The sequence below is a fragment of the Halyomorpha halys genome, unplaced genomic scaffold (genome assembly GCF_000696795.3).
Source record: "Halyomorpha halys isolate HHAL.00 unplaced genomic scaffold, Hhal_1.1 Scaffold3840.1, whole genome shotgun sequence".
NCBI lineage: Eukaryota > Metazoa > Arthropoda > Insecta > Hemiptera > Pentatomidae > Halyomorpha > Halyomorpha halys.
Genome location: NW_027110044.1, coordinates 20 through 11,950, shown reverse-complemented (window position 1 = coordinate 11,950; position 11,931 = coordinate 20). Strand labels below are relative to the sequence as shown.

At 33.5% G+C, this 11,931-nt stretch overlaps 1 protein-coding gene across 1 annotated transcript in view; it reads left to right on the top strand.

Annotated features, from left to right (window-relative positions):
- LOC106691859 (histidine decarboxylase) overlaps positions 1 to 11,396 on the top strand; it is a 14,098-nt gene extending 2,702 nt beyond the window's left edge. The window contains exons 2-9 of the mRNA XM_067048157.1: positions 1,686 to 1,853; positions 1,934 to 2,077; positions 9,701 to 9,767; positions 9,877 to 10,039; positions 10,110 to 10,180; positions 10,261 to 10,280; positions 11,024 to 11,122; positions 11,208 to 11,396. Of these exons, the coding sequence (XP_066904258.1) occupies positions 1,686 to 1,853; positions 1,934 to 2,077; positions 9,701 to 9,767; positions 9,877 to 10,039; positions 10,110 to 10,180; positions 10,261 to 10,280; positions 11,024 to 11,122; positions 11,208 to 11,396 (921 nt within the window). The remainder of the gene's footprint in view (positions 1 to 1,685; positions 1,854 to 1,933; positions 2,078 to 9,700; positions 9,768 to 9,876; positions 10,040 to 10,109; positions 10,181 to 10,260; positions 10,281 to 11,023; positions 11,123 to 11,207) is intronic.
- Positions 11,397 to 11,931: the final 535 nt, after the last annotated feature.

Genomic DNA, 11,931 nt, shown 5'->3' with positions numbered 1-11,931 from the left:
CCAAGAAGGTATTGTCTCAGCACCTTCGGTGGGTTATTGATTCTATTAACGATACAAAGGCCGATGAGAGGTACCGCCGGTAAGAATTAACTTTTCTGTAATTTAGTATTTTCTTATTGGTAAACATTATTTATTGCATCAACATATCTACAATTATAATACTATTTATATATAACATTATAAAATTATTTACATTTTACTGAATAAATGAATACAATAAACGGCTGGAGAAAACATAGGTGGTGCTCCAAGGTGAAATGAACAGAAGCTCTTCGCGTGCACGGGAAGTGGTAACGGTTTCGGCGGCTGTAATAGTTACAGTCTAGACTAGCAAGCAGGTAGCGTGCTATGAAAAGTCTGAAAAGAAGATGGCCACGGGACCTTCTAATTTAAATTATTGCTTGAAGTACCACCAACGGGTTTATTTTCAGTGTTATTAATTTTTAAGATTTTCAAGTGTAAATAAAATATTCCACAGAGTTACTTATTGTATTTATTATTTGTACAGTTGTAAATTACATTAAATAAATAAATTAAAAAAATTACCATAAATTATGTTGATTTAATTTATTTACTTGAGTAGTGTCTGATGTTTTATTACTTTTTTCATCATTTGTTATAATGATTTTTTTTTCATTCATAAATAATAAAAGCTAAGCGAGCCCGAAGATTCGATGCCAATACAAATAATCGTTCTCTCTCCAAATCCAAATCTTCTAAATCAGTCTTAATGCAACACTCTCATCTACGTTTCGGCCTGCCCCTTGAACGTTTACCAGTTGGTTCAGTGTTTATTAAAATTTTAGGTACGCGTTCGCTACTAAGTCTGACAACCCTGCACGCCCATCATATAAGCCTCATTACTATAACTTGAATTACATTTACCAGGTGTAGGTCCCTTAATTCAGTGTTGTGTAATCTTCTAAATTCTCCTGTTAATTCTTCCTTTTATGGTCCGAATATTGTACGCAATACTTTATTTTCAAATTCTTAAAGCGCTATTCTTCCCTCAGTGTAAGAGGCGATTTTTTTTGCATTCATAAAGAAGAGTGGGAAGGACAATAATTTTGCAAATTCTAACTTTTCAAGTTTCTAGACAGAAGGCGTGAGGTAAGCAACTTCGGGATTGAAAAATAACAAACATTTCCAGTCTTTAATCTCGCTTTTATTTTCACATCAATTTTGTTTTTTCTAATTACCGTAGAACCTAAATAATTAAACCTTTCTATCTGTTCAAATGTATTTCCTCATAGTCTTTATCACCGAAATTGTTCCTAGTAAAAAAGAAATTTAAAAAAAAAAATCTCAACTCTACAATTTTCGTCTATTAGTATCAACTACTTAATTTATTGTTATGTATATTTCCAAGTTTGTTTTTTATTATTTTTCTCTGACTTTAAGTGGTTACATCGTTTTGTTTTTCAATTTCTATGAAGGCCTAAATTCAGGTTGAAACGTTGGCAAAAATAAATAAGTTTTACTTATTTGTGTATTCCTACTGAATGCACCTACCGAGATTTTCCCCTCATTTTGTATTTTAGATGGCTACTCATTATATTAACAGGTTGCTAGTATTTGTATTACTATTGTATTATACATAAGGGGAACCGGTATATGTAATCTAAAATTATTTTCGCTTATTAATTAAATATTATTAGTTTAAATTGATTTCTCGTTGTTGAGAGGTATTCAAAGACTGTATATTACAGACTACATCCAGCGAAGCCACACTGGTAGCCCTTCTCGCCGGCAGGACCGAAGCCATAAAAAAGTATAGGCAGTATAAATCAAACAGTACAGACCTGGAGGATGCTGAAATCAGCAGCCGCCTGGTCGCCTACTGCTCTGATCAGGTACCAGTACTCAGAATATTAAATATTAGTATTCGTAATTCCTCACTCAATGAAATTATAATGATGATTTTTGTTTTTAGGCACATTCATCAGTCGAAAAAGCAGGAATCATCGGCCTGATAAAGATGCGCTACTTGGAAAGTGATACGTCCTTGTCACTTCGAGGAGACATCTTGAAAGAAGCAATAGAAAAAGATCGAAGTCAAGGCCTTATTCCATTCTTCGTAAGTAATTTATCTACATAGGGTTGATTACTATCAAATGGGACCCTCGATAGCTCAGGTGGTTAGGTGCAGTTCTAACCACTCTGAGATCTGTGGACGATGATGTTTTTCATTGAGTGGCGGTTCCACAAAATCAAAAACTTGACTCCCCACCATGGTTAGAATAGGTTGGTCACCTGTAGATAACCCCCTGTATGTCAGAAATGACCAGGAAGGGGGTCATAAAAAAAAACAAAAAAAAACTTGCCATCAAATAGCCGTTTTATTTTGTTAGAAATTCCTAAAATAATTAGCAGGCTCTTGTTTACCAATAACATGCCTGATAGTACAAAAGACAATAGAAGAAAATAGTCAGTTATTTCACCCCTATTTTTGATTACTTGAATGAAAACTACGTATAATTACAAGTCGAAATGGATGAGTCTACCAAGTATGGTAAGGGGCAATAAAAAATGGCAGCTGTATAAGAAAGTTAAAAAAAAATATTTTTTTTTTTTATCGGAGCTCTATATCTTTAAAACTACCAGCAAAAATAGAAAACCAAATAGAACATCATTTATTAAAGAGTAAATTTGCTAAAATATGAGCCCTAAAAGATCTGTTTGCGCTTAATAGTAACGAATTTACAGTGTTTTAATAAGCAAAATTGCATTAAATATATACTCAAAAATCAGTATTTATTGTGGGAAATCTTATCTCAAAAAACCATTCGATCTATAAATGTCTAATAAAACACAAATTAAAGCTAATTTAAATGTATTGAGTAGTTTATAATATTTATATTCATAGGAGTAATAATTTTCATGATATTCGACAAATGAATTCACAAAATGTTGATTTCTAGTCGTTCGGACTTTTTGGATTTATGAAAAACAATATCACATGAAGTATTAGACGTATATATGCCTGCCAGCACTCAAATAAAAACTATTTTAATGTGCTATAAAGTAGTTTCACGATATTTGCTAAAATAAATTGATTTCTAGTCGTTGGGACGAAATTTCATTTGCATATATCATAAAAACTACCACTTCTAAGTAGATAAACATTATAAACTACTTTACATTAAGCAAATCTTTTGTCCGAATAACTTGAAATTAAAATTTTGTGAATTTATTTTGGAAAATATTATAAAATCAACAATCTCTAGGAGGATAAACATTATAGTACATTTAACTAGCTTTAATTTGAGTGCTGGCAGACATCTATACGTCTAATGGTTCCTCAGATATATTTTTTCATAAACCAAAATGTTTGTTCGAACAGCTATAAATCATCGTTCGATCCCACCTGGTTCTGTCAATATTTATTTCACCTGCTATAATTGCAGTTGTAATTCCTAGGAGAAAAAAACAAAAACATAAAATAAAAATTGAAAAGGAAAGATCTATACGGAGGCAATACCATAACAATAGAGGGGAGGAATTAAAGGATTAAGCTAAGAACATTAGTCCAGTGAGGTAGTGAAAATAATTGTAGTTTATAGTACAGTTTAACTAAACCATGACAAGATAGTTTATACAAATTTTGACGATGTATACCATTGAGGTAAGAATGAATTTAAATGTACCATCCTGAAGATGAGAGAAGAGCCCCGAAACGTATTCGAAATAAAAATAGATTTATAGTGAGAAAATATAGGGAAGGTGTCACATAATAATACTAGAGTGGATGATGACATGATTTATTAATTATGTGGCGTATTGTGTAATTCAATTTTTTTTTATTTTTAGTTTAAATTTATGAACAAAATATTTCTTTAGAAAGAGTAGAGTACGTTCTTAATTTTATAGTAAACTGAATACGATTGGAATAATGAGATCTCAACTGGAGAGGTTACTGAGGGTGGAAATGTGAATAGGTTTCGACGAGTCTCCTGATTGGCCTAGAATAGAAGCGGTAATGAAGCACAAAGTATTATATAATATTCAATACAATATTATATAATATCCAGTGAAGCTAGAATATTTTACATTTCTCGCACATTCACTGGATTATTTATTTTATTTTATGATAAATAACACAATAAGTAAAAATAAAACGATTGAAGACATTCCAAAATCATCTACATATTTTAAAGGGAGTGGTCGAATTTTTGTCTACAATAAACGTTTTTATTATTGGTCTGATTCTCGTGCAGTTTTTTTTCTGAACACAGTGATTATCAAATCTCAAAAATGTTTTTTTGAAAGATACTACGTCATTAAATAGTAAGTCAGAACAGAGTTGTCAATATATTTGCCAACAAAGTCAGGCCTAAGAGAAGGACTTCCTACCACGGTATATCATTCTTTGTTCACAACTAGTGGTTCCTCAACTTGTCTTTCGCCTTCTTCTTCCTCATTGGTCAAGAATTCTGTAACATGCCGTACGATTTCCTCATATTTATATGTGAACTCATTCTCACGAACTTCAACCCATTTATCAACATCACTGAGGCATCAGGTTTTATAATTTTAATCAGAAAACTAAAAAAACACTCTTTGTAAGAATTTATTTAAAACATGATAGAAAAAAAATTAGTTAACCAACAAAATTTGAATTATACATATCAAAATATCCACTTTTGATTTTCATAGTGATTACAATAACTTTCCTATATATCGGTAAGTTAAATTGTCCTTTACACACGTGCATTTTTATTTTTAAACAATAATGTAATTGTTTGCTGAGATTTTTTTCTTTCTTACATCAGTTTGGATTACTGGAGTGTTCGGAGTAGCAAAGTTCAGATTTCAAAGATTACACTGCATTTTTTTATTTTAAATGAAATATAACTAGTTTACAATACAAGTACAAAACTGTTGTGTACGATTCATCTTCCGGATCCCAAAGGACTACTCTGTTTCCCGCTTTTATGCAGAGCTGAAGTAGCTTTATCCTTCCTACCGTCGTAAGTATTTCCTGGCATCCTTCATCTTCCAAATCATCCAAGCCGTCCTTCATACATCCCCGAGCTCCTTTAATTCAAATCCACTGTTCGTTCTCGCAATAGTCCGTTCCCGGTCTTCTGATTTATACACAAGGGCCCACCGAACCGCTACCTTTCTCCATCCCCCCTTCCTGCGAGGTGGCAGGGCAGGAAAGGTTCCAAAAACCCTATTAACATCACCTCATAACTCCATCTTCTGATGCACCCCCACCCCCTCCCTCACACCTCTTCTTCGACTTCTGACTGTTTTTCTTACTATTTCACCTTTATCTATCGTCATTATTAATTAATGTTTTTATTTTTATCTTATATACGATACAACACGAGGAGGCCCCTCACCTCCGGACTTAAAATAGCTCCTTTTTAGAATGGATAGCTCATGTGTGCCATTAAATATAACAGGTAACCTTAAAATACCAAAGGTAGTAAAAGGTAAGACACAACACGAATTACTTTTCTTTTTCGCAGTAATGCACTACTAATTCACTTTTTATATCTGTTTTAGAGGATTCGGAAAAAAAAAAAAAAAAAAAAGAACCGCTACCTTCGATAGATCTTTCATTATCCGATCCTCATCCTTAAAGAACTCCATCCCTTCCAACATCCGTCGCTCCAATACCCTCCCTACCTTTAAATCTCGCCTGTTCAATAATTTTTTATCCATCCAGACTCCATAAAATTGTTAATCAATATAATTGAAAATATGTATTTAAGCTATTAGATCATTCTTAATTATTTTTACATCGTTTTCTTTTTTATTATTTTTATTTATTAATTTTTTTTTTATTGTTCAAATGATTAAAGTGAGAAAGAAAGTAACTTATAATCATTTTTTTTATAATGACTATATTTCTTTGTATTTTTGTTTAAGTAACTCTGAGGCTCCTCAGCTCTCATCTGTTGATTTCTCTGTATTATTCTAAAGGGACTCGTCCCAGAATAAATAAAGTATTATTACTATTAAAAAAAAAATAATGCTAACCTTGCGGTGCTTACAAATTACTTTTTTTTTTTGTTTCTTCGTTTTTAATTATCATGACATATTTGAAATGAGGTCGTTACTGTAAAGATTCTCATAACTGCTTCTTTATAAAAATAGACACGATAAAATAAATGAACATAAGAGGAAAGACCAAAAAAAGTGGTAGATGAAGCTGTATATTTGGAAAACAGTAATGAAGAGAGGACGATTCTTTATGAAGCAATCAGCTTATTGGAGGACCCAATCCTCCTTAGGGCCCTCCAGATGTGTCCTCAAAGATAAAGCTCCTCGTTCCGGTTCATTACGAATGAAACCTCTGCTCTAACTAGCTATTCTCTTCAACTACCAAAACCATTTTTCTCTGTTACACTAATTACATGGAAGTAACGTCTGGAAGAAAATGCTCCCTTAATTGTTGAGGGAGGGATGAGGAGGGATGGTCAGACATTAGTAGCGAGCAGATGGGTAACAATGCTTTCTCCTAGATGGCGCTCCTATTAGCGCTACTTGCAACATTTTCGAACAATAATTTAACCTTATTATAATTTCACTTACGTATTCTGTTTTGCATGGAATTGGTAAGATAGCAAGGAATTTACCTCTCTCGCAGCCTTAACTGGGATCACCATATCAACATTAAATTAGCCCAAACCTACGGAAGGTTACCAACGATATATCCCATCGTAAATAGAACTTCTAAATTAAAACCTAAAACAACTATAATTAAACTTCTTTAGTGGCAGGGCAGTTAAGGTTCCAAAAACCCTATTACCTCATAACTCCATCATCTGATGCACCCCCTCTCCCTCCCCCCACACTTCTCTTTCGACTTCTGACTGTTTTTCTTATTATTTCACCATTATCTATCGTCTTTATTAATTAATGTTTTTTTTCATTCTTATCTTATATGCGATACAACACGAGGAGGCCCCTCACCTCCGGACTTAAAATAGCTCCTTTTTAGAATGGATAGCTCATATATAACATTAAACATAACAGGTAACCTTAAAATACCGAAGTTAGTAAAAGGTAAGACCCAACACGAATTACTTTTCTTTTCACAGTAATGCACCTATTAATTCACTTTTTATTTCTGTTTTAAAGGAATCGGAAAAAAAAATTAAACTTCTTTATAAAAAATTACTCAGGCCTCTGCCTGACGTACGGATGTGAATTCTAGGGAGTGTCGTCCCTTACGAAAAGGAAAAATTACAATACCTTCAAAATTAGGTTCTAAGAATCGTAGAGGATGCCCTCTGTTTGTAAGAAATAGCAAAAAAAGTGTTGCTAAGGTGACGCCTTAACCCACTCCACGACAACAGCCTCTTATTATATAACTAACCAATGAAGGAATGAAACAAGGGCAGTCCGTAGCTCAGGTGATTGGGGCGCAGATCTTAGGCACCTAGGAACTTTGGCGGCGTCTTAGGATCCGGGCTGGGTTGTTGACTTTTTTTCATTGCTATGGCGGTCTCGCTTAATGAAAACTTCACTCCCACCATGGTTAGAGCAAGTTGGTTGCCTCTAGATAACGCCCCTTCCTCTAGTACGTTAGAACTGACCAGGGAGGGGGCAAAAAAAAAAAAAAAAAGGAATAAAACATAACACTAATAAGAAAGGTACATTCTAAACTTCATTACGATTTATTTAAGATGAGAGAACAAATTTTATATATAGACATTGTAATATTCATAAATTATTTTAAAATAAAAGGAATTTTATTTGTTTTCACTTATTTTCATTTCTAAAGTATAGTTTTGAAGATGACGAAGTCATCTTAAAGATTAAAAATTAATTCTCAGGGCGGGTTTCTAGGCAATCAGAACACTTTTTTACCAATAACACTTAATTAAATTAATATCTACTTTTACAAATGTATTTAATTTTAGGTAGAGCAAAACTAACCAATTTACACAATGTTTTATAATGATAGAATGTTTTCTTTTTCTTCTTTCTTAACAAACTAACATTTCCTGTAAGCTATCTCTCAGCAAACAAACACTGACTGTTAACAAAGCATTTATCCTCTATTAGTTTTCACTCATCTCATTCACTGGCGATCCAAAACAAACAGTCCCTTATTCTTCTTGAGTGACTCCTCGATGTCTTCCTTTTCAAGATGTCCACCCTTGAGCTAGACAAAAGATGGTGAGGACCTCATCCAGGAAACATCATTCCCCGCCCGTGCCTAAGCAACGAATGGATTTCACCAACCGTGATCTCTCTCTCGAATGTAGATTGTTGCATAACAATTTTGAGTTTTTGCAAGTGATTTTCTTTATGGACATTATTCTTGACTTCTATTTTTTCTTAAATTAACTGTAACTACAATTATGATGGGAAGTTAACCTAAGTTTAAAGTATTTGAGTCTGCTCAACTTGGCAGCGATTCAACGGACTTTTGAATGGACATACGCCACCATCTTGGCTTTGGACCATATCTATTGTAACTGCATATTTTAACTATATATATTGATAACTTTTTTCTGAACTGTCGTAGACAAGTATTTTTTGTGGTCTTGAGAATCATTCAATAATGCAACTACAGTTGACAACATTTTTTCGCAACTTTATCGGATGCATAGTCATGCCCTAAAAAAAAAGTTTTTTAGAAAAAATCATTTCTTCAACTACTTATTAAAAAACTATATATACATAGTATAATTCAAGATTAATGACTACTACTACTACTACTAGTGTGGCTTTACAATCCGGTGTCGAATCCCGGCCTCCTCCAGCAGCTACCGCCAATTGTCTCAGTCCCTTGCAGCCACCATCCAATTCCAATGCCCCATACTTGTTGCATCAGCAGCAACACCACCAGCCCATCGCAGCTTTGGTCTTCCTCTTCTCCTGGTACCATGGAGTGGTTCCATCAGTAATTGTCTTGGTGGATCCTTACTGCCCATCCTAACGAAGTGTCCTATCCATCTCAGTCTTGCAATTTTCATCACTTTAACTATATCATGCTCCTTAAACATAGTATGCAGCTCCTGGTTTTTCCTCCTTTTCCACTCTTCTCCAATGAGAACCCCACCATATAAACGTCTGAGGATTCTTCTTTCAAAGACCAGGAGTTCCTGTTCACAAGCCTGGGAGGTAGTCCAAGTCTCACAACAATACAGCAAAACTGGGCGCACTATCGTCTTATTTATAAATTTTGTCTTTAGACAAAGCTTTGATTTTCTGGAAAGAGCTCACCTCCGGAACTGCCTTGCCATAGAAAAATAACACTGATTTGCTGCTATGATCCTACGCCGAATCTCTTGTTCAGGTTCATTTTCTTGAGTTACCAATGAGCCAAGATATACAAAAACATTAGTTTTCTCAAATTGGTATTCCCCGAAGGTCACCTCCTCTCCAGGTCTAGGCACCTCTCCCATAACCATATGTTTTGTTTTTTCCGAATTGACTTTCAAGCCAAGTCTTCTCGCAAGACCCACCAGAGCAAGGAAAGTGTCCGATACAGCCTGGAAGGAATGTCCTATGATATCTATATTAAGATTAATGACTATTACAATTAAAAATTATTTACAGTTTGTTCTACATTGCTGCAATACAAATAACTAAAGGTTTGTGCCAGAACTGAATAGAGTTGAATCAACAACTCTTCCAGATTAAATTTTACCATAGAATTCAAAATGAAAAACAACATACTATTTTTAGATGTACTTAAAATATTGTTTATTTATTAATATTTTTTTCACAGCTTTGTGCTACACTAGGAACAACTGGGGCTTGTGCATTCGATAACCTAGAAGAAGTTGGACCGATTTGTAAGTTAATAATTTATATGACAGCTGTATTTAATCCTTTGAAAAAAAATCTCTCTTCAGTTCATTTCTGTCCACTAAACATCTTAGATTGAACTATAAATTTTTCTAGGTGAAGAAGAAGGCCTTTGGCTCCACTGTGATGCGGCTTATGCTGGCACATCATTTATATGTCCTGAATTCAGGAATTGGCTTAAGGGAGTAGAATATGCTTCTTCAATCGCATTCAATCCATCAAAATGGATGATGGTTCATTTCGATTGCACAACTATGTGGTAAGGAATGTTTAAAAAATTTTTAAAATTAAATATTTAGAAAAAGATTCTAACAAAATGTTTTTTCTAGGGTGAAAAACAGTGGATCTTTACATAGAACTTTCAATGTTGATCCACTTTATTTGCAGCATGAAAATTCAGGTATTTTATTGAATAAAATATGACACAGAAAATATAACGTATTTTTTACACTTTTAATATTAAGTTAAATGTTTATACAGGTCTTGCTATCGACTATATGGTAAGTTTTACTTAATTATTTAGCTATTTATTTTAGGTTATTATTTATTGTTAACTAATTTTATAGTTATTATTGTTACTTAACCTGGGAGGAGTGTAGCCTTAGGGATTTTGCTCATATTGGGAAATATAGGTCTACATTTTCCTTGTATTTCTTCTGTTTTGTTTATACTTTTGTCTACTTTCTGTTTACTCTTTGATGTTTTTACCTCTTGTTTATGTTATTCCCTCTTTTACCTTGCCACCTATACTCAAATCATTTTTTTTATTCTCAAGCCTCCTCACGACCATTAGACTGAGCATTTTTCTCACTAGTACACTCCTAATGTGACATCATTTTTTTCTCACTTGATCATTTTGCTCACCTGGATACCTCCTGTGTTTCTTTTTTTTGAATCATGAATCGAGGCAAGAAGTTCTTACATTTTTTACGAAATCTGGATCCTTCAGACCCTAATGGAAGAACTACAATTTACAATTCCAATTTCAAATTTCATTGAAAGTAATAGTAAACATTTTTATCATTATCACATCCAATTATAAAAAAATAATATAGTACAAAACATCTACCATGAGATAAATGCTCATGGGACACCTCTCTGGGGACAACAAAGTACGACACTCCTCCCGAGTTAATGAAACTTTCTATTTCTTTTAATAAGCAATAATAAAAAGTTAAGAATATCAGATTAATTATAACTATAACATCTCTTTAACTATATAAATAAATGCTTTGTTTTATAGCATTGGCAAATACCTTTGAGCAAAAGATTTCGAGCATTAAAATTATGGTTTGTAATAAGAAAATATGGAATAAAAGGACTTCAAAAACATATAAGAGAAGTAAGATAGCACATTTACTTAATATGATAAAAAATAAAATTAAAAGTTTTAAATATTTTAAGTTTGATTCCACATTTTTAAATAGGGTGTGAGGCTCGCAGCAAAATTTGAAGCACTTGTATTGGCAGACAACCGTTTTGAAATCCCTGCGAAGAGGCATCTAGGACTCGTGGTTTTTAGATTGATGGGAGAAAATATTCTGACAGAGAGGCTTTTGAAAAGGTTGAATTCAAAAGGAAATCTTCACTGTGTACCTGCTTCCCTCAAAGGTTAAATTAAAATATTTTCAGAATATATTCTAATATTCAAGATTTATTTAAAGTAAATAAAAGGAATTTTTATAGTTTTTACTTATTTTCAAAGCTATGTTAGATCTGAAAATCCTTCCTGGTCATTTCTGACATACAAGAGGGTTATCTAAAAGTAACCAACCTATTCTAACCATGGTGGGGAGCCAAGTTTTCATTTCATGGGACCGCCACAAAATGAAAAAAGTTGAAAACCATGGTCGGATTCGAACCCGTTGCTGCCACATTTCCTAGGCTGCAAAGACCTGAGTGACAGATGGCCTATATCTCTGCCTCTGTTCTAAGAACATTCTTGTTCAGTCAACAAACTAAGAATCTTTTGTATGTCCTTACACTTGTTTGTCCCTTTCTTTGTTCCACTCTCACTTCCACAGCCTTCTTGGCTCACTTAAACTAACCTACATTGTGTGATTCACTACAATATGTATAATCCGAAAATCTGTCCATGGGCTGTCTTTGGCTTTTCTCTGATTCGACAGCACCAATTTTCATTCACAAGTT